A 22453-nucleotide genomic window follows, 5' to 3' on the forward strand; every position below is an offset into this window, starting at 1 on the left:
TTGCATTTGGCGTAAACCCATCGATTTTGGGGGCCTGTATTTTACCGTTAAATTTTAATGACAAACCAGAATGAAAACGTAACCATAAAGTATTGAGTTAAGATGAACATAAATTCATAGCTGGGATCAGCCCTGACCCTCTGTAGCTCAGTTGGTAGAGCGCCAGTCTCGGAAAGTCTCCTGTCATTGGCTCGAATCCCACTGCAGGCTAGATTTTTCTAGCCTACGCCTTGTCATATGGGAAGGCTTGGGAGACTGACTGATTCGGTATGACGCCTTTATTGGGCCTGGTGTACTATGATTCGCTGTTTACGTTTAATCAGTTTCTCACTATTGACACTGCGTTTTTTGTGAACACACAATAGTTTTTTTTTCATTTAAAAAACTCCTAAGACTAAATATAGCTTCAACACACAATGGAGAACTTTGTATTATGTGGGATCATAGTTCATAGGCAAACATGGCACTGAACTCGTATGGTTTGTCCTAATCGTTTGTCAAATGAAAGCCAACACAGAAATCAGGCACAATTATAAAATTCATTGTCGTACTTTTGAACTCCTGTTGCAAACCTAGGAACAGTGCAATGCAGCAATAAAATATATCCAGAAACAAAATGCCACGAACTGACAAACCGCCAAAAATATTTTTTGGCAGAAAACAGCATCAGTGTTTAATTCCTTGGCGCAGAAATGTGCGTTATGGCGGTTAGAAAATAACCGCTATTGACCAATCACAAACCTCACGTACATCAATAAAAATCACAAAAACAAGCCTCGCATTCTTCGACTGGCGCCGTGTCGATCAAACAAAACATTAAACTTGGAAATAAACTGGTTTAAAGTTTGGCTTCCTTTGCTCATAACACCGAGGTACATCAGCAATGTCACGTCGCTGTATTGCTGTGAAAAACAACATTTGTTTAAAGTAAGGCCTAAAACAGGGATGGATGCGGCCGGTATGGAAGATAGTCAACTTTATCAAGCCTTTGGCGTTATTTATGCAAAAAGATATTAATCATTTCAACTATTGTTTAATTAGCGTATGTAGCCTATAGCCTACAGTGCTCTAATAGAATGCTGGGTACCTATTTTTTCTTTAAGTCAAACTTAAAAATTTCGCCGGAGCACTTGTGACTAAAATGCAAACAACAGTACTGCGATGACACAGAAACTTTTTTATTTGCTCTATTTATTCTCACATTTAGATCTGTTATAATGAGTACATAAACTGCAAATACCCGTTACAATGGCGCACTAAGTCTTGCCGTTTGCGAAGCACTGTTTCTATTTTTGAAACGTTATTTCTTTTATACAAACGAATTAATATGAACATAATAACTGGGATCAGCCCTAAAGCGTTTATGCAGACCAGCAATCACGGCACACTCGAAGCTGACATGTGCAACATACGAGGCAGGCAACGGTGCTTGTGATTCGACTTTCGGCGGCTTAATCACTGAGCCTGTGTAGCTCAGTTGGTAGAGCTACAGCCGTAACACATGGGAATGCTTGGTAACCAGCTGGTTCGATATACGCCTTTAATAGGTGTATACTATGATATAGTATGATTCATATACAGATGTAATTTACACAAAAGCTCATCTCGGTTGTATTGAATAGCTCAACTTACATCTTGTAGATCCTCAGTTAAATATTCGGATCCGAGGACGGGTAGTCGCCGACAGAGGGCGTGCGCGGCTCGAAGTATTTCGTGATTTCTGGGAAGTTCGTCGTTTTTCACTGCACGAACGTACTCAAGGACGAGTTGAATGCGAGCGTACAACATTGAAATGGCGTTGTGTTGACTGTGTAGGTGATCAGAAGCTAAAACATAAAAAAATGTAACCTGGGTTAGGTATAAATGTATCTAAAAAGTAGTTCTTAACATGTGGTACGCATACCACTATCAGTATACCGGAGCTTTTGTGGTGGTGTGATAGTAGCTTTCTGGTATACCGGAATGTTGATCATGTTGAACAAAACTCATGTCTTAAAGCAATCCGCTGGAATTGCTAGCCTTGCTGGTTTTAAAATAAGCTAACCTAGTGAAGAACATGCCTAAACCTTGGTCTACACATGAAAGTTAAGGCTTCCACCAACAAAAATATTAAACATGTATTATTGGGTATTTAACGCAAGCCTGGGTATGAAACCAACAAAAACTGTTTTGAATTCTCAAAACTGAATAAGAAACAATCACCTAATATACAATCTTTTGAATGGTTGTCACACCATTTTTACTTTCCATAAACATGTAAATACCTGATGAGACAGTTCCGGATTCCAAGTTAGAAACACGAGCAATATGATCCACACCAATGCGTTCAGCTTCTTCTGTGGCAAGTGTGTAATTTAGAGCAACCAATCGGGTGACAGCATTTCCATCAGCAACGTCAATTACTGATTCATATACTGACAAAGGAAGCTAAAAAATAAAAACAGCTAAAAGTGCTTGTTTGCTAACTTGTTTGGGTGTTTTTTTCCCCGTTTATATGCATTGTACTACAATGTTGAGTGCATCTACACAAGTGATTCTGGTTAAGAACATTTTCTAAGCTATACAAGAGTTTTTAACCTGATATTTTTGGATGTACAATTGTTATGCAATAAAATTGATTAACTAATTAACTTAATTAAGCTGCGGTATATGTTTTTTAACTGGAACCAAGTTGAATGCAAACTTGCCTTTTGAAGTACAAACTATTTTACTGTATGTGACCCTTTTAATATATGTTCAAAACATGTCTTAGTATCCTAAGCTTAGGTTAAACAACCATTAAAGGCTAGCTCAATTTAACATGTACAACCAAAACACACAAAAAAAACTTACATCAGTGGATGAAACTTGAGGATTTAGCTTAAGAAAAATCGGACTTTCATTAATTCCACAAATTTGCTTGTGAATTTTTACATCACTTTCATTTGGGGCACCCCCAGTTGTATACCAGCCAAGGAAGTCAAGATCTTTAAAAACCTGTTTAACTGAAAAGTAAATCTTTGTTTAATAATATGTATTTAAATTTATCTTTGAAAATACATTTTACATTGTTCTTCCTTTGTGTAATAATAGTTTCTATCAATAACTACATCGCCTTCAACTTCCATGTAATGCAACTCGAAGGAATTGAGCACTTCCAAAGATCTTCCACTCTGCTTCCCAATTAAAGCTCCAAAAACTATGATAAGATTGAAAAATGTGAAATTGGACCGTTTTACATTAAAACCTATAGAGTATGGACATTTTTATCTAATAGGCCACAAAGCAGGATTTATTTCAGCAACTGCTATATACCAAAGTAATGTTACCAAGTCCAACAACAGGTCAACTTTTTAATTACCTCAGTATACAGAGAACTAGCCAGATATTGTGTTGTGGACTTGGAAGCTCATATTTATTGATTACCTTGTTTTGATCTTCCTTCTTGTGCTTTGACTCTGGTCCAATGGTCAGAAACATTCATAATGACAAGTGGATGAAGTTTAACAGAAACGCTGCCTGATGTACTTGTGGAAGCCATAGTGCTTTAATATTACTTATCGTGTTGATTAAGTTGGAACTGCAATGACATTACACAATTATATTATTACACGTAAAATTGAGACCAAAACTTTCAGTTATTCAACAAAAATAAAAAATCTAATGTTGTGTTAATTTGCATTGTCGTATAAACAGCTGCGGCTACTCTGATGTATCAGACGTAAGTTATTAACACTTTTGCGCACCGTAATTAATTGTTTTAAGTTTTGTAAACAAATCTGCAATACGTTTTAGAAATCTTTGTATTATATGGAACTTTACATTTTTACACCAAAAACAGATGATTATCAACAATAAAATAAAAAAATTGTTTACAATTTTTTGTTTATTACACAGCCATTTTAATAGTAAAAATAGTGATTGATAAAAACAATTCTTTGATTTGGTAAGTGTTATAAAAAATGTATACAGTTTATATATTTTTTTGGATAAAATATTATTTCTATGTGAATAGACAAACGCGCGAAATTGAAAACGTTCCGAATTCAGATTTAGAAAGTTAGAACAGGGCTGCCTCTCTCTATATTTTTTCTCTAGATCCAGATAGTTTTGGTTACGGCTTAAGACTATATGTAAATTTTGGAATCTAGATGATGGCTATAAAATCTAGATAGTTTTTTAACGTGTGTAAAAACTAAAGACCGTTGGAACATTACGGTACAAGCCTGAAGACCATTAGAATTGGAACATTACAAGCCAAACGTTCCACCCAGATAACCACAAAAGCTTTAACGTAAATACTTATAAATCAATAATGTTATTATAACTGTGACAGCAAACATAGAGTGATGATAAGGAAAAAAATAACCTTTAGCATATAATATAAAGCAATTAAAACTAAATTGCTGCAGCGAAATTTTGTTTTTCAATTTTTATTCATTGTTGAAAATTTTCGTCAGTTAAACCATTTGTCATATAGGTGCATTGTTAAGTAAATGTAATGGCTCACCATGATGTGTCATCAGACAGTGATGATTTTGAGGCATTTTTAAGTGCTGTAAAGACACCAAAGACAAAGACTGTACGGTACAGATATTCGTCAGGAAGCTTATCAGATTTTATTGTTAAGTCAGATGATGATGAAAATTCCAGCTTTAAGTTTTCATCTGTATCTTCTTCAAATCCTGAGAGTGCAACAGAAGAATTGGACAGGTTTTCTGTAAAAAACTCAGAAAACCTTTTAAACTATGACTTACATGCAAGCAACAAAGATAGGTTCAAAACTACTGGTGAAGTTATTTCCAAGTCCAAAGGAAATGACAGTATTGACCAAATAACTGCTAAAACAAAAGAAACCATCCTCTCAGACACAAAGTTTACATCAAGTGATAAAGAATTACGAGAAAATTCATGTTTTGTTGCAGACAATGTTTTAAAAACAAAGGATTTAAATCAACCTTTCACTGAAAATACTAAAAAGACCAAGTTAAAGTCAAGAAATACAGATTATCTGACACCTAGTAAGCTGCTTAAACATCCAACAAAGTCAGTGACTACACCTATTCGAAGGGTTGTTTTTTCATCCGACAGTGAAGATGATGTTTTTCAGACAAGTCAGTCCCGTCCTACTGTCCCCAAAACACCACTACAATTTTCTGACTCTGAAAATGAAAGTGATTTTAAACTTTGTGTGGAAAAGCCCAAAATGGTACTTCTTTCTTCCAGTGAATCTGACAGTGAAAACACAAAACCACCATCTTTGTTTGACCGCATAAATAAACCAAATATTAAACTAAAATCAGGGACAATTCAAGATGCTTCAGATGATACTGATGGTTGTTTGCCTTTAATAGAAAGAATTGGCAAAACAAAACCTAATGTTATTAAATCAGGTCTGGTTGAAAGCAGCAATGGCCGCATACCGCATCCTAGAGGAGATTCGTTTGGTAGTTACAGAACCCCAGACAAAAAACATTACGTCAAACATGCACAGACTGAAAAAATCAACAGGTCTAGAATGCATTGCTCCGTGAAGGGATGTTTTTTAACATCTTTGGACTTGCGTGATCCGAAACATGCAGGTAAAGGTTTCCAACGGAGTAAACTTGAACTAACAGGAAAGTTGTTTAAGCTTTTTAATTCTTCAATATTTGATGACCAGCTGCCAGAAAGCATGGAAGTAACCTGGGCAAAGAGATTAACTAAGACTGCAGGTATAACAAAATGCAGGCGTATCACCAAAACTGTGAAAAACTCTTCAGGCGATGGCATAATTTCTCGCCAGTACGAAGCTTCTATATCATTGTCAGACAAAGTGATAGACTCTGCTTGTAGACTAAGAGACACTCTTGTTCATGAAATGTGCCATGCTGCTGTATGGCTGGTTAACAATGCCAATGAGAGCCATGGGCCGTTTTGGAAATCCTGGGCGGCCAAGGCAAGGAGAATACACCCTGAGCTTCCTCTAATTGAAAGATGTCATAATTATGATATACAGTACAAGTATACATATCAGTGCACAAGGTAAGTTTCAAACTGATAATATTTGTTTGTGGGGTATGGTATAATAATAAACTAATGTTCCCCCTGTTGATCTGCACATTATACATATAAGCAATTCAGTAAATCTCGGTTAAACCCGATTTTGTTAATCCAAATCTTCACCTTTAGTTCATACAAAACATGGGGTACAAAGGATTTGTATTGTGGTAAGACTTGAACTAATCGACATCAGTTAATCCAGTCACAAATTTTTGGGTCTAAATCAGGGGTGGGCAACTTTTGTTACTGTTGGGCCAATTATAAATGTCTAAATTGGATCGAGGGCCGCATATGTGCATCACACAAAGTGACTTTGCTTTGTTTCTTACCAAATATGCTTAACTACAAGTATAATATTTGATTCTTGCCACATTTTGCCAGATCGCAGAAAACTAGCATCAGGCGCATTAATCAGCTCAAAAATATGTAATAATTGAACTCGTTTGCCAGAACTTTTGAAATCCGATCGTCTCTGCGGGCCGCACAAGCTGTAATGAAGGGCCGCAGGTTGCCCACCCCTGGTCTAAATGGTCTGGATTAACCAAGGTTTAAAAATCTGGTTAATTACATGATATCTTGGCAAATATGTGATTAACCAAATTTCATCTTACTAAGTTTTTCGTTACAATCCAAATTTTGCATTGAATTTGATTTAAAAGGCACAATAGATAAAGTTTTTAATTGACAATGATCAGCCTTGCCATATTGGCCTACTTTAAGTCCCCTAGTATAACCCAAAAATGGTTACAATTAAGAAAACCTGATTCTTTCTTAATTATATCATGCTCCTGTAAAAAATATTTTTTTATTGTTTTAGGTGTAAGACTGAAATAGGCAGACATTCCAAATCACTTGACACAAGCAAAAAGGTTTGTGGACTATGCCATGGAAAACTTGAGTTAAACAATTCAAAAAAGCAAAATGGAACTCCTGCAAAGCCAAGAAGAGCTAATCCTTTTGCAAATTTTGTCAAAGACAATTACAAAGAGACTCGGTCAAGAATTGCAAGCAATGGACTGCCTGTTGCACATAGAGATATTATGAAATCACTCAGTGAGCAATTTAAAACTGTATCATTGTCATGAATAAATGCACAGTGCATAATTAATCAGTTTTTTATTACTTTGAAAAAAAAATTGTAAAGCAAATTTTAAAGTTACCTGTGTAAAAAAAATTTTTTTGTGTCATACATAAAAAAATGTATCACAATGAAATGTAACAAAATTGATATCTTTTTTTGTGTGAAATCATTTTCACTTTTATTGACAATCATACTGTACGTTGCCAGAGAAATATATGTCACAGATTAGTAATAAGTCTTATTTGGAGATATCATCTAATATTTCCTTCAGATGTTGATGCCACATATCAGGTTGATCCAGGTAACAGGCGTGGCCAGCATTTTTCATCTTGTAAACTTTGTGATTTGAAATCATGGAAAGGTTGGTCAGTGAAACAGATCCAAGCATAGTGTCATTTTCGCCTTTACCATAACACACCATATCATATAGTTAAGTTTAAAAAACCTATCATGTACAGTGAAAACTAAATGCTACAAATGGCATTTATGTGTACACAGCCACATGCAGGTGGTTTACACATTTTCATTTATGTTGATTGCAGTTTCTATGACAATAATCGTGGTTGAAAAGCTTTTAAAGTTTGTTGTAAATATTATGAAGTTACTCACCAAAGACAATGTATGTTGGAGTTGAAATTTTTAGGTAATCATTCTTGTTGTATTTGTCAGTGCATATTGGTGCAATTGGAATATAGGCTTTGATCTTCGCAGGGTATTCTGTTAAAATCGAGCATTTGGAACTTTGAAGGTTCAAGTGTCTTTCCATCAGCTAACAAATTTGTTTTTCAGTGAAGAATGAACCAAACCGTAGTATGTCAAGTCTTAGGGGTTCAACACATCTGGTTTATTCATTGTCATAGGAAATAAAATAGTAAGAGAAGCTGTATGTGGTGACAGTGTTCTTTTACATATTGCACAATGTTTGAGTATTATACAGTAGCTTTTGCTTTGAAAAACTAATGTTATGGTGTTCCTGCTACTGATATATGTTAAACAAAGGTGCGGCCCGCCATTTAATTATGGTGATTGCTATTTACCATGTAGAAGTGGAAGGGAGTACTGGCCGCTCATAGAAGGGCTGATAACGATCGCATCAGACAAGTTTAACGTTGTCAGAAGGTCAGCAAGAAAACCGCCAAGGTTTTCTGGTTCTGATGCCTCCTTTGAATTGCCATACCCTGTGAAACGAAATACACTTTAGTCCGATTCCACGCAACTATAAAAAGCGCCAATATTTGTGATTATTTATAAGAGTTGTTGATTTTTACAAGCTGTTGCAAATTACCAACAGAACAACATTACTATTACAATTATAACGTATTGTAGACTTGTAGTACTAGCTTGGTAATGACAACATACAATAGGTTTCTAGGATAGCACTTGAACAGTAGTTTCCACACAATCTCCCAAAAAACGAGCTTTACCTGGCAAGTCGACTGCTACGGCTCTATACCCCCATTTAGCAAGTTTTTGAAGAGTTAAAATTTCTTCCCAGTTTTGTGATGAAAATCTCATTCCATGCAAAAGAACTACATTGCCAATTTTCTGGGCTGGTAAAATTTCACGGTAAAATACCTTTCTATCACCCACAGCAACGTAATTTGTTGACGCCATATGGTGCTTGTCTTGTGTTATGAAGTTGCTGACTGATGGAGCAAAGCGTTTAATGTCGCAGTGTAAATATGGTGTGTTGTGCAAACACTATTGGACTGGATGAACATGAAAGAAGGTTGTTGCAATGAGGCAGCAATTCCGCACGTGTTTGCATCTGTTCTGGAAATTCAGTCCAATTTATAGCCCGTTTTTCTTCGTGATTAAATAGTCACGGTTGTTTAGTTGGTGTTCAATCAAGATGGCTCGGTGGTTAGTTAGCGCAATCGATTTGTGTTCACAAGGTTGTTGGTTCTGATCTTGCCATGAGTAAGGAACTTGAGCGGCATGGCTTTGGCCTCCCCAGTCGTGTTTATCAACACTGCGCCAACTTCACTCTCTTGTAAGCCCCAGCAGTGGCGTAGGCAGCCAAAAATTTTGGGAGGGGCCAAATAATTTGTTGTCTAATACAACTTTTTGCTAACGCTCGGCGTGCTGTTACCAAAAACGTGACTTACCAAACCGTGGTTCGACGGGACAGCCAAACGCTTTATTGATTTATTTCATGTCTGCATAAATAAAAAAGCATGGATTTCGGCTTACAACTTGATGACAAAATTCATTTTTAGTAATTTATATATTCCTTTGAGAGTTGAGCAACGAAACCACAATGATGAGGGACGAAACTACACTAAATTAAAGTTTATCAATGTACAACTTTAAAAATTTGGGAGGGGCCATGGCCCCTTTGGCCCCTCCCTGGCTACGCCACTGAGCCCCAGTCACATAACGCTTCATAATTCGGTGTAGCTGCAGCGCGTTTCGGTGTTTTGGTATCATCCATTAATTGTGCCCTTCGCTATTTTGCGCTCAATTAAGTTACGTTTTAAAGTTGCGCAGCTTTTTCCGGCTTGTTGATTGTTTTTAGTGCTGTTGTGTTGCTATGTTTCCTTTCACCAAGCGAAATAAACTCAACTCACTACGATGTTGGCAGTTTTATTGCAACACAAACAGTACAAAAATACAAAATATCCACGGCTAACGGCACGATGGTATAGCAGCAAACAAACGACTTTACATACAACGCTACGTAGGTACAGAGATCTGGAATCAAACCATTTGGGTGATAATTTTCTTCTTTGCGTCGTAACTGAACCTGTTGCTCTTGAACAACTCGCTTTGGAAGAACGAACTCAAGTTGTGAATATTGATAGCTCTTGCCTTGAAAAAAGAAAAATAGATTTTCACTGCTATGTTAAGACCATAGTTTTGTCATTGGTAAACAGTTTGCAATGTGATATTTAACGTGGACAGCTATTGTGTATATGTCAGGGCGTAAGCATATTTTATGTATCCATGGTGTCAAAGTTTACATTTTTGCAAATGCCTCACAACATAGTGTTCTTAAGATACATCAGCGTACCTTTTCAGACAGTTCCTTCTCTTGTACTTGAGCATATTCCTGAACGTCACCGTATCTGTTGCGTTGAAAGCGGTTGTAGTCGGACACTAGTTGGCGTAAGATGAACAGCAGAAGCTCGTTGTTGTCCTTTTTGTAGTTAAGGTAGCGAGAAAACGACTGAAATAGTGGGAAAACAGTAAAATGACCGAATTGCCCGTTATTGAAAGAAACGTTCTACAGGCTACGGACAACACCATACAAAATTGAAAAAAAATGTACTCAAACTTGCACTTAGGACATGGCCACAAATCAACGGTTTTTAAAATTTGACTTTATGTTAACAAAGTTATTATAAGTACGTGCTTTTCATTTTTTTTCATTCCTTTGTAAAAATTAATTTCATTAGTCTAATAACAAATAAACGGCCCAAATAGGCGTAAAAAGTGACATGCTTCATTATTCAAACGTTTTGGAAAAATGCTTATTCCGTCATCAGTGGTATGAAGCTACATCACTCAACACCCGTTAAAAACACCTCATATCACTGGCATAGGCATAAGCATTTGCCGAAACGTTTGAGTGATAAAGCATGTCGCTTTGTGAGCCTAGTTGGTCATTTTCTTTATTTGAATTATGAACACATCCCCATATAAATAGTGTTCAAAAAATTAATAAGATGTATAACCCTATGTCGACATGGAGTTGTAGCACTTCTATCTACTTTCCTACCCTTTTCATGGCTCTCATAATACTGAACTTCTGGGTCTCAACAAAACTGTCCAGAATGATTCGTATGGCTGTGTTGACGTCATCATCATTGACGTGAGAGCGCAAATTCATCCTCGCATTCGCCTCAGCCAATCGGATCATGGATTCAATGTGACGTACGGTGATTGGAATGCTCCCAGTGGCCATAGATTCACGACGAAGATCAGAGTACAGTTTGGCCACCTACGAAATAGAAAAAGGAAATTTATGTTTAGACTAATCGCTGATATATTAATGTAAAGTTAAGTCACTTGCGTTACAAGTTGAATAAAGTTAAGTCATTCATCTAATGAATCTATATTAACACAGAGTCTTTACTGGAAGACCAAGAGACTGCGCAGTGACATGACATGAGTTAAGTAATTATAAAAAATATGATGTCAAAAACTCCATTTTGTAATTTAATACTAACCAGAATTTTAAAAGTAAAAAATACTTCCCTGGAGCGATCTGTCAATTTTTTTCTATGTCACTTGTGCGTCTAACATATGAAACCAATGTTTCTATACCTTATCCTGATCCATTTGATGAAGCTTCGGTTCAACCTTTTCACGAGCGTAGATGATGTATTTCTTCAACAACTCCTACAAAAACAATCAAGCATTTAGAATAAATTGCTTTCAAACAAATACAGAAACGATGAACAAACATTAATTTCATTACAATGAACATAACGGTGCAGTACGCTATCGAAGCGAAACAAACAAATTTTGTAGCATATCATGGTGAGAGAATTTTCGAGTCAAACCAAGCACTGAATTTTTAAATACTTTTTTTTACCTGTGGAATTTTCTCGATGTTTGAGGGGTTCACCTCAGGTGGAGATTCCAAATCTTCATCTCCTGCAGCCGGGTGATGTCTTCGATGACTCCTTACCACAAAACGAGCCAACATTTCATCATTCAGTGGATCAACCTGTGAGAAATAGTAAAAGGTTGCAGAAAAAATTTGTTGCTTTGATATTGAAATGTTATGAGTTGCAAATATGACATGTTAGCCATAAAAAAAAAAATCGCCTTATTATAATCCTGGTAAACTTTAGATTATTTCATTTAACTTTTTTCAGAATAGGTAAATTCGATTCTTTTAGAAGAGATACAAATTAATTAAAGGCATACTCTTGTTTTATGAACTTTATGCAGTAAACCTTGGTTAAACTGTATTCCGTTAATCTGAATCTTCACCTAATACGAAAAAAAAACACGAGGCAAAAATGATTTGTAATGTTATAAGACTTGAACTAATCTACACCGGTTAATCTAGATCTTCGCCTTATATCACAGTGTGCCAGGCCCATTGAAGGCGCCATACCGAATCAGCCGGTCACCAAGCATTTACCACAACCTGTGTAGGTCAGTTGGTAGAGTGCAAGTACCGGAAAGACTCCTGTCATGGGTTCGAATCCCACCGCAGGCTAGATTTTTCTAACCTATGCCTTGCTATTGACAAGCTGATTCAGTATGGCACCTTCCATGGGCCTGGCATACTGTGATTTATATACGAGTGTGCCATGATCGCTGGTCTGCATAGACGCTTCAGGGCTGATCCCAATTATGAATTGATGTTCATTTTAATCTTTGCCTTATAAGGACAATATGTAGGTAGAACTAGAAGGGTGGCTTAGCACATTTTACTACAGCATATACACTACAACCTATTTTGCAACTGTAATATATTCCCTATGCTTATTATATACTGGGTCCCATATCATCCAACATCTTTTACAGCCTTGATTGTTTCTGCAGGCAGAAACTCATGGGTCCCCGATACCGCAAAGTTGTAAACAGATAACCCTAAGAAAGGGTGTTGTAAAGTCAAACACAGTGATTGGTAGTGTTCCCTAAATAAACATGTTATGTAAAGTACAAACTGTCCTAATCTCATGCAATTCAGATATTTTTATAAGTTTGTTTGCCTAAATAGCGTGAAGCACTGACATCTCAAATAGCATATTATACAAACTGTCAAAATGGCATTTCACTCAGATATTGTTAAAAAATTCACCCATTTTGAGGGGATAGTAGGGTAAATGTTAGGGCAGCAGGGTAAAACACAATAATCGACAGCTATAAATGCCAAATTCTACAAACTGTCAAAAAATCATCCAATTCGGACATGGTTTAAAAATTTCACCCATTTTCGGGGGCTAGTGGGGTAAATATTGGGACTACAGGGTGAAACACAACAATCAACGCCCTAAAATGGAATAATAAACAAACTGTCCAAATTTCATCCAAATCAGACATTGTTTAAAATTTTACCCATTTTAGGGGGTTAGTGGAGTAAATATTGGGGCTACAGGGTGAAACACAACAATGGACGCCCTAAAGTTGAACAATGAACAAACTGTCCAAATTTCATCCAAATCGGACATTGTTTAAAATTTTACCCATTTTAGGGGGCTAGTGGGCTAAATATTGGGGCTACAGGGTAAAACACAACAATCGTTGCCTTAAAATGGAACAATGAACAAACTGTCCAAATTTCATCCAAATCAGACATTGTTTACAATTTACCCATTTTAGGGGGCTAGTGGGGTAAATACTGGGGCTATTGAGTCAAACAAAACAAATGGCACATCTACATAACTATATCTTCCATCTGTGAAAATTTCATCCAAATCCATCAAACATTTCAAGGCAAAACGAGGTGGACAAACTTTGGGAAGAAAAAGAAAAAAAAACAAATTGAGTAAAATCAATATGTGTCCCCTTCAGGGAAGGGGACCCATAAATAGGATTAATTGAGGTATAACTGGTCATTTTTGTACCTGGTCTTTTACCACACAGAGAACATCAAATCGAGACAAAATTGGTTCCGAAAGGTCGACATTGTCAGCAAACGTCAACGACGGGTCATATCTTCCCCCAATGGGATTGGCAGCAGCAATAACACAACATCTTGCCTGTAATGTTTTTTGGTGGTTAGAATTAAAAACAATTTGACTTTCTATTTTATTCTTGGCGCCCATGAAATAGAGCGTGAAAATGTGCATGAGCGCCCATGAAATTCTTGAGTTAATTGGCTACCTGCAGTGATGTAATAATTCCAGCTTTGGAAATCGAAATGCTTTGTTGTTCCATAGCTTCATGAATACTTGTACGGTCAGCATCATTCATCTGTAAGCATACCAAACAACCAATTGATTAAAATCTAAACCACAATCAATGCTTCATCATATAACACCAGGTGCATTGAAGGCATTATACTGAATTATCCAGTCACCAAGCATTCTCATTTGGACTTTTCTAGCCTATGCCTTGGCATATGGGAATGCTTGGTGACCATATGGGAAATGTTGGAATGCTAGGCCTGGCATACTATAACTTTATAAGAGTTTGCCGTGATTGATTCAGGGCTGATCCCAGTATGTGCTTCCCTTAAACAGTCAATCCTTCAAATACCATTTTAAATTTAGAGTTGCAAAACAAAAAATCCCACTGACTACAAAAAAGGTAACAAGATTACCTTGTCAAATTCATCAATAAGGCAAACTCCTTTATCAGCAAGTACAAGGGCCCCAGCTTCTAGTGTCCACTCTCTGGTCACTGGATGTTTCTGGACATACGCAGTTAGACCCACAGCCGAAGCACCTTGACCAGTAGTGAACACTGCCCGATGAGCTGTCTTCTCCACATATTTCAGAAACTGGGACTTCGCTGTACCAGGATCACCACAGACCAAAATGTTGATGTCTCCTCTCAACTAAAAATGGTATAAATGTAGCTAGTTATAACTTAGAAATTGTCGTGGATGGGCAATATCTAAACCTCCAACAGCCGCCATGCATACCGACGATAACTGTGCAAATTGTTAAAAGACTCGAAATTTGAGAGGACTGTCTCAACTGCCAACAGAATCAGTCAGTAAATTAGAAAGTAGGAATATATATTTCGCCTAATAATGGCATCATCAGTTCCTGAAAAACGCAATAGATCAACACCAAAATATCAAGAATGTAAAACAAACACAATGTTCTAAACAACTCAACAACGCGAGTGTCGCCAAACACAAAATCGTTAAAAACCTTGCAAACCCAGCAACGCCTGGAAAACCTAAAGGTAACACCTGTGAAAAGCTGGCAAGACCTACACCGTGGACAGAAGTAAAGAGAAAAAGGGGGGTGGCAAAAAGAAACCAAGGCGCTCGCAACTAAAAGCCGATAAAACGATAAAAAAGATAAAATAAAATTAAAAATTAAATCTATTGCGTTTTTCAGGAACTGATGATGCCATTATTAGGCGAAATATATATTCCTACTTTCTAATTTACTGACTGATTCTGTTGGTAGTTATAACTTACATATAGTTTGTTTAAAATTGCTCCAAAAATAGCCTATTGAAACAGTTTTGTAGGGATGGGGCAAAACTGCAAATGTTCTGTTAGGTCGAGCACCGAGCATCTCACAGTCATGCTCGGGTCAGTGTGTACAACTGCTCGGCCGAGCATTAAAAACAGCGATGCTTGGTACTGAGAACTCAGGTTCTGACTTGGCTTGGCCCATCTCTACAGTTTTGTTTAGTTGATGGCTAACTTCACGGGAAATGTTCACATATTTGACTTAAGCTAACACTGTGAAAAAGCATCATATTTTTACACATTACAAATATATACCTTGTGTTTTCCACCTGGATTTTTAGAAACTCCACCAAACATTGCCAGAGCAATAGCATACTTGATATATTCATGACCGTATATTGAAGGGGCGATGCTGTGTATTATCTAAAAACAATTTTAGCCAAATTTAGATACTATCTTTAATATATGGAACATGTTTTGCATAACTTTACGTAAAAATGAGTTGCAGACAAGACTTTAAATATTAGATCTGCGCTTCAATAAACCAGTAAACAGCAAGCCCAGGAAACCTTAGTCATTAAAACTTGTACTTTTTACATAGAAAAGTTTTACCTAGGGTAGTTTAATAGGTTATGGTCTCAGCTGCGACAGTTTCCTTTTTTACATTCATTTTATGCATTTTTCACAGTTCAATGTTTTTCGTGTACTGTTTTCAGCAACATGATGTCTTTATGCTAACATGCAGATACCAACGATGCGTTAAAGCAGTGATTTTTAACAGTAAAAGATTGTCCGGGATTCCGCAGGAAATTTGGTAGTTTGACTAGTCCGTGGAACTTCAGCCCAAAATCACTAGTTTTTTCAAAATGATGCAAATAGCTATTCTGTTAAGACAGTAATTATCTAATTTCAACACTTTTAAAGTCCTGTCATGATTTGCATCATTTATTGTTGTGTAAATATTTAGACTTGTTGTGTAATAATAAGATTGTAATTGTGAGTTGGTGCTCTCAAGATTATTTTGATGCATGAAGTGTTCTGCGACTCAAAAATGGTTGAAAAACACCGTTGTAAAGGCGATATAAAATCCTAAGGATGATTTTAATGACTTAATTCTTTTCATAAACTTGAATAAACAGCTACTGCTTGTGCATAGTTTTGCATGAAAAAAAATCCTTACACGTTCTGTTATTCTTTCATCCTTCGATAGTGCAACAATAGTTCGTACATCTTCATCAGTTAATGATGAAACGGCCAATTTGTCATCATTCTTCTCAATGTAGTTGGCCATAATGATTGTTGCAAAAACTGGAAATCCGTTCTTGGTGTTGAGAGAGCCATCATAACTGTTGCTGTAAATTCCAGTGATTTCCTGAAAGAAATGTCTTATGTTAAATAAATCAAATTTGTGATGTTACTTCAGTGAAATAAGTATTATTATGGTGAGGATATTTTTACTAATAAAAACTGCAATTTATCTTCAAATTAGCATCTTGTGTTAAGGCTTGATTCCATAAACATTATTTAGGTACCAGCTACGAACTGACCATTTTCAACAGAAAATGTGCAGGAATAAAAGACAAAAAAATTTGTTTATTTACAAAAAATTCAGTGGTTTCCCAGAAAAACAAAAAAGATTTTTCATCCAGCACTAGCACATATTCTTAGCATATAGCCTTGCACAATGCACAATCATTTCCTTTTTGTGTTGGTATTAACAGAAATCCTATTCTTGGAAGACTTACAATCTCATCACCAGGATGACACATATCCACCAAGTCAGCCAACAAAACTGCATCCTTCGATCTTGGCAATCGACCAGCTGCAATCTTGCCTGGACTTTCTTGAATCGAGATCCGCTGATAGTTTTGATAAACGGTCTGTTCCATATTGATTTCAAAGGGTCCATAGCTTTGACATTCTATGAAGCAAAATATGGGACATAAAATTTAACTGGGTTAAATGAACTATGTTTTTTGTGCATCTATTCCAAAAATGTAGTAAGACCTGTCTTTCATTCTATACAGTGTAGCTGCAGAACTTTTTGTCACTGTCCTTCTATTGTACCCTTAACTGTTTTTTCCTCAATAAAATTTCAATATTTTGGTGAATGTCAAAATGCAATTGTGTTGCTATGTGTTCTTTCACCAAACTTACATAACTCAACAACTCAATTCATATATAAAAAAACATTTCTTAAACAACATGCTGTTTAATCAAAAACAAACTACATCCACACACAATTAAGATACCAATTTAGCAATGTTACAGTACAAAGTATAAACAAACTATTTTCTGACCTGGACATGCCCCAGGTTTGACTTCTTGATTTTGGTTCTGAAAATAGGGCCCAAGAACATAGCCACATTTTGGGCAATCATATTTAACATATCGAAGTTGTGGCAAAATTGTGGTGCAACTTGTAACAACACCAGATGTTCGAATGAGTTGATTAAGGTGCAGCTGCCTGCAAAAGTTTATTTAGATGTTTGTTGATTTTGTGCAGGCACCACAGCAGACCTAAGCTTTAGAAGCAAAAGTTTATTGGAAGTCTAAAGGTTGGTGACTATTGCCTATTACGTATAAACCAGTGGTCATCATCCTTTGGGCCCTGGCACAGTGCTAGTCCCTGAGAAGTCTGTTTCCGGATACTTTTGTCAGGTTAAATGCTTTGAAACATAATTCCTTCTGGGAGATTCTTGCAACAAAACCAAGGCTTTTGTGGAACGAAAGTTATAATAACTTTTCATTCTCACGACAAAATTCTAGTAGGACAAAAGTCATGTTTTACCTTGCTGTTTCCAGAATGTTAGCCTGGCTGAAAAAAGGGGCCTAGCCTTTGGTCAATTATACAAACAGGGTAGAAAATGTCATAATATTGTATGCGAATCAGATAAAGATGATAACCACTGCTTTAAACCAGGGGTTTCCAACCTTTTTACGATCTCGTACCACTTGGACGCTCTGCACTGCCACGCGTACCACCATTGGGCACTAATGTGCTCTATGGTACCACTTCTTGCAGAACAACTAATTTGTTCGAATCACATTTCATTCAACGCTATTTGTTGCTTAAGCTACAAAACAGTAGATAATATCTATCAAGAGCAATCATTTGACATAATTAACGCCAACTGTGCCACAGCGTTGTACGGCTTTTCATTAACCATGCTTTTTGTTGACAATTGACATGACCTGTATTTTAAAGATCATAATGATACGAAACAACAGAAATAGTTACGTAACAATGACAACAGGCCTGGGGAATGTTTTTTGTGAACAAAACCAGATAAACAAAATATAAGGTTGTGAATCCAGGTTTATGTGAACAAAATGGAAGCTGAAAAACCTTCACTAGTGGTACGCGTACCACAGGTTGGGAACCCCTGCTTTAAACAAAATGAACATGCTGAAATAAGATGAAAGCAGGTAGTAAGTTTTTTAGACATTACTTTACCTATTAAGATTAACACAAATCAGACAAACAAACACTTTGATTTTGTGTGATGAAATACTGAAATAGTTGTGTAACCTACCTCAAGGCACGAATATCTTCAATCAATGGTAGCTCAGCAATTCTGACATGAATTTCTTTGGCAATATTTTCATACTTTGGATACATGGAAAGGACAACATCTTTAGCTGCTTCATCAAAAATCTGAAGCATTTCTGTTGGGGCCTCCGGCAGAAAAAAGGCCAAGACTTCTTGAGAGCTTGCCAGTAAGTTGTAATCCACTATCAAGCTCTCCTTGTTATCTGTGTAACAAAATTTGCTGTAAATAATATGTTTTTGATGGCTTGAAATATTACAGACCATTTGATGTTTGAGAACAACCTGGCATTTGAAATAATACAGTTTATGAATTAACTTTTCCCCCACATAAATATTCAGACGTTTTTTGAAAAGACAATGAATTTCTTATGGACACAAGACTTCTTCATCCTGTTCCCGAGATGGCAATCAGGTAATTTTGAACACAACCCTTTGTCATTTTCCTACCTTCAACCATCTGTTTGACTTTTTCTTTGAAAACGTTGTTTCCTTTGGCATCGACAGTTGTCCTGAGGAAGTTTTTGAATCTGTTAAAGATTTCCAATCTCGGGGCTTGCATCACCACCCATTCTTTTACTGGATGACCCTTTGTGTCTTCCAAATTCTCAATACTCTCAATCATCTAAAAGAGATACAAAGTTACGTTTGTGCCTTTTACCATGTCCACTTTCAAGACTTTTTACAAATTTCTTGTGCAATCTTGCAGACACCAATATGGAAGCCAATACTGATTAAGTTGTGAAAAAAGTAAAAATTTGGATTATTGACTGAAAGATCTTACATCTTCATCATCTCCTCCTTCTGCTGCTCTCTCAGCCATCCTCCTTCTTCTGGTGGGCGTTTCATCATCTTCTTCATCACTCTCTGAAAATTACAAGACAAATCATTATTATTTACCCATTTTACCCAAAATCTCCAATGAAACTTTTTGCGAAGACAAAGCACAGCTTTGACTGGTGTCATGGGCATTGATCGGTTAATCATTAGTAAGAGGGGGGCCTTTACAGGTTTGATCAGTATGTCATTCATTCAGGTGTTCCACACTTACAGTTTCAAAGTTGTTGTGGCCATAGGCGTAGAGTTTTAAAAAATACCAGGGGTGCGCCGTTCGATCTTCCAAAAACGATGCCTATACCATGTACAGTATCTGTACCCGTATAAGACCAAATAACGACAGCTTTTACGTGCTTAAGCATGTAGTTTCTATCACATTAATTTGCGAATAGTCACTTGGCGCCATTTCTTTGTGTTAGATTGGAACGTTTGCTGTGCGTCTAATAATGTCTGATGTAACGAAAGGACGATTTGCCGAATCAGCCACTTTAACAACGATTAAGTTTAAAGTAACATGTTACGGGGAAAATAAAAGTAAAGCAATTCACGTTTTAAATATAGCCGGCTATGTATTGTTGACGCTTAAACTTAGTTCACCTTGGATCAAGTTTAGGCCGTTGCAGAGCTTTGCAAACAGACATTAAACTCGGCTTAGAAATCAATATATTAACTATTTTTATTGCAGGGAGTATTGCGACAAATACGTTAGTCTATAAGTCATGTTTATATTGCATTAAAATGCCTATTTATTGCCAAACAATTACAATTGTTACGTCTCAACCGACGTCTGTTCGATCAATGGCGTGAATGCAAGCGCATTTGTTTAGCTGGAAACACGTTTTAATTAACCGACGTAACTTGAACAAAGATGCGATTTTGACGTTATACAAAGGATAAGGCCGGGGGTGCGCGGCACCCCCGCACCCCCGTACTTTACGCCAGTGGTTGTGGCACATGCCTTTCATGGAAGAGATATACTCTGGTTTTACTCATTTAAATGATATAACTTTTCTTAACTTTTGGGTTGTTGAACAAACCATGAGGTTACTGTGTTTATTATTATCGAGACAATAAACATTAGGAATAACCAGGTTAAACTAGCTTAAAAGTCATATATGTGGTTATTCTGACAATATATTATTTAAAGAAATAGGGGTGACAATATATATGTTGCAACCCCTGTGACCCATATGACTGGTGTTAAATGAAAATTAAACTGAAAGGTATAACATACCATAAAGCAGTCCTGGTCTCATTCTTCCTTTGCCAAGAGCTTCTTCCCTGTCTCGCTTTCTCAACATGCGGTCCACCTCAGCTCTTGCAGATGGTGAAAGAGCTTCATACTCATCATCATCCAACTCATTGGCATCGTAAATATCAAGTGCTGGAATAGGACGGTAATCCCTGGAAAGATTTATTGTATAAAATTTTGGAATCAAATCACAAAGATCATAAAAAATCAATCCAACTTTAACAAAATGTTTTGTTCTGTTGGTATGTAAAATTAAAAAAAAAATTATTATCACAACTTTCAAAAACAGAAATCCTAGTTTTAGTTTTGTTTTAATGATTAAATATTACAAATATGTTTTATCATCAAGCAAATCGAAGTTTAAAATAGATTGTCATTCCTCTTCAACTGGCTTGGACAAAACATCTGTTCTTTTAGATTGGAATGGAAACAAAACTATTTTACAACAAAACAACATCCAATAGCCAATAAACAGCAACTTTAAAACATAACACCAGAAAATGATTAGTTTACCTTTCCATCGCATCCCCAAACAATTCTTCACCTTCCCCTTCTTCAACCTCTCCGATGTTGCCTAGCAACGCATCTGCCTCACTTTCATCCTGAAATGGTGGAAGATCTTCCCCTTCTCCACGAGCAGGACTTGATGCAAAAGGAGGTCGGTTGGAAGGACTTGTTGCTCCATCACCCACAGAAGACTGGTCCATTTCACTTGAGCGATCCTGCAAAATTATCGAGTGGTTTAGATTTAACCAAATGTTACATATGCAACATAGCAGTAGGATGATTCTGGGAATCATCCTCATTCTGTTATTATTGTTGCGACAATTCCCACCTTTCATATAAGATTCTATTTGAAAAAGACACTGAAGATGTTGCATGAGCGAAATCTCTTAGTTCTCTGTACTAAAGCTAACTAATTTCTGCCAACAATATAGAGAAGTTCACCTGTTTAGGAACACACTCACTTTTAAATCCAAGTAATGTTTAACGTGCACCTAAACTAAAAAAATATACTGCAACAAAATTATTGGCAATTTTAGTTTATCTAACAAATGAGTTTTATTGATATACAAGACCAAACAAGAACCGAGTACAATCTTACCGCCATTTTTTAGATCTCTTCCAAGTTTTTGATTGTAGAAAATTGACGATACTTAGTTTCCTTCTATAAATTGGTGCCAAATTTCTGTGCAAAAATGTTATTTTTTGTTTCACGAGCAACCAAGGGGAACATTTTCCCGCGAAATCGAAACGCATGACCTGGCAAACATAGATATCTGAAAAATATTTTAGTAAAAATTCTTTATTTTGGGATTATAGTTTTGTTGATGTATAACACTAGGATTTGTATTTTATTTGTTTTTAAAAACTATTTAGATTGCAAGAAAACGCATTAGAAAATTGACAAAGATTAAGATTCATGTTACAGTTTTCACGTTAAAATTGGTAAGCGTGTGTAGGCCGACCTGCCTCGATGACGACTTGTTAAAGGCGGCTACAGTGTAAACTATAATATTCATTGCAAATTGTTTGGTGAGTCTGATCTTTGCATCTCAATTACAGCTGACTGATTACAGCCCCACAGAGTGTTTCTTATTTCTTTGTATTCTTGAGTAAACGTTTAAAGGCGAACGAACCACAAAGTTTACA

General features: G+C 36.4%; 4 protein-coding genes across 5 annotated transcripts; 1 reads left to right on the forward strand and 3 right to left on the reverse strand.

Moving 5' to 3' along the window:
- Positions 1-412: 412 nt before the first annotated feature.
- On the reverse strand, positions 413-3610 carry LOC145233966 (COP9 signalosome complex subunit 6-like). The gene is made up of 6 exons (XM_080098732.1): positions 3406-3610; positions 3047-3178; positions 2833-2984; positions 2265-2427; positions 1633-1826; positions 413-902 (listed from the first exon to the last, which is right to left on the reverse strand). Exons 1-6 carry the CDS (start codon positions 3518-3520, stop codon positions 762-764), a joined length of 897 nt encoding a protein of 298 aa, XP_079954858.1. The 5' UTR covers positions 3521-3610; the 3' UTR covers positions 413-761.
- An 810-nt stretch (positions 3611-4420) lies between these two features.
- LOC145232329 (germ cell nuclear acidic protein-like) lies at positions 4421-7817 on the forward strand. Its single transcript, XM_080096922.1, has 2 exons — positions 4421-6003; positions 6839-7817. The coding sequence occupies exons 1-2, from the start codon at positions 4481-4483 to the stop codon at positions 7104-7106; spliced, it is 1791 nt and encodes a 596-aa protein (XP_079953048.1). The 5' UTR covers positions 4421-4480; the 3' UTR covers positions 7107-7817.
- LOC145232330 (putative protein-lysine deacylase ABHD14B) lies at positions 7238-9006 on the reverse strand. The gene is made up of 4 exons (XM_080096923.1): positions 8527-9006; positions 8140-8280; positions 7712-7819; positions 7238-7504 (listed from the first exon to the last, which is right to left on the reverse strand). Exons 1-4 carry the CDS (start codon positions 8714-8716, stop codon positions 7341-7343), a joined length of 603 nt encoding a protein of 200 aa, XP_079953049.1. The 5' UTR covers positions 8717-9006; the 3' UTR covers positions 7238-7340.
- A 666-nt stretch (positions 9007-9672) lies between these two features.
- On the reverse strand, positions 9673-22060 carry LOC145232328 (DNA replication licensing factor mcm2-like). 2 transcript variants are annotated; one of them, XM_080096920.1, is made up of 18 exons: positions 21906-22060; positions 21314-21522; positions 20783-20952; positions 19496-19578; positions 19162-19336; positions 18698-18917; positions 17462-17628; positions 16907-17082; positions 16342-16533; positions 15477-15584; positions 14331-14567; positions 13892-13981; positions 13633-13767; positions 11643-11777; positions 11372-11446; positions 10824-11045; positions 10116-10271; positions 9673-9913 (listed from the first exon to the last, which is right to left on the reverse strand). In XM_080096920.1, the coding sequence occupies exons 1-18, from the start codon at positions 21909-21911 to the stop codon at positions 9803-9805; spliced, it is 2667 nt and encodes an 888-aa protein (XP_079953046.1). In that variant the 5' UTR covers positions 21912-22060; the 3' UTR covers positions 9673-9802. The 2 variants fall into 2 exon arrangements, with proteins under 2 accessions (XP_079953046.1, XP_079953047.1); XM_080096921.1 differs by lacking the exon at positions 21906-22060 and adding an exon at positions 21636-21737.
- Between the last annotated feature and the right edge of the window lie 393 nt (positions 22061-22453).

This window comes from Phallusia mammillata, chromosome 6 (assembly GCF_965637545.1).
Source record: "Phallusia mammillata chromosome 6, kaPhaMamm4.hap1.1, whole genome shotgun sequence".
Lineage (NCBI taxonomy): Eukaryota > Metazoa > Chordata > Ascidiacea > Phlebobranchia > Ascidiidae > Phallusia > Phallusia mammillata.

Bases quoted from the DNA above. Each gene is read 5' to 3' on its own strand.
- LOC145233966 (XM_080098732.1), bottom strand. From the start codon at position 3,520: ATGGCTTCCACAAGTACATCAGGCAGCGTTTCTGTTAAACTTCATCCA. The intron at 3,179-3,405 runs GTAATCAATAAA...ATCTTATCATAG, and splicing joins AGAAGGAAGATCAAAACAAG to TTTTTGGAGCTTTAATTGGG. The intron at 2,428-2,832 runs GTAAGTTTTTTT...TTTATTTTTTAG, and splicing joins CTCAAGTTTCATCCACTGAT to CTTCCTTTGTCAGTATATGA.
- LOC145232330 (XM_080096923.1), bottom strand. From the start codon at position 8,716: ATGGCGTCAACAAATTACGTTGCTGTGGGTGATAGAAAGGTATTTTAC. The intron at 8,281-8,526 runs GTAAAGCTCGTT...TTCGTTTCACAG, and splicing joins CGTAGCAGTCGACTTGCCAG to GGTATGGCAATTCAAAGGAG. The intron at 7,505-7,711 runs GTGAGTAACTTC...GTTATGGTAAAG, and splicing joins TCCAACATACATTGTCTTTG to GCGAAAATGACACTATGCTT.
- LOC145232329 (XM_080096922.1), top strand. From the start codon at position 4,481: ATGGCTCACCATGATGTGTCATCAGACAGTGATGATTTTGAGGCATTT. The intron at 6,004-6,838 runs GTAAGTTTCAAA...TTATTGTTTTAG, and splicing joins TATACATATCAGTGCACAAG to GTGTAAGACTGAAATAGGCA.
- LOC145232328 (XM_080096920.1), bottom strand. The intron at 18,918-19,161 runs GTAGGAAAATGA...TTTGTTACACAG, and splicing joins AGTCAAACAGATGGTTGAAG to ATAACAAGGAGAGCTTGATA. The intron at 11,447-11,642 runs GTAAAAAAAAGT...TTGTTTTTGTAG, and splicing joins ACATCGAGAAAATTCCACAG to GAGTTGTTGAAGAAATACAT.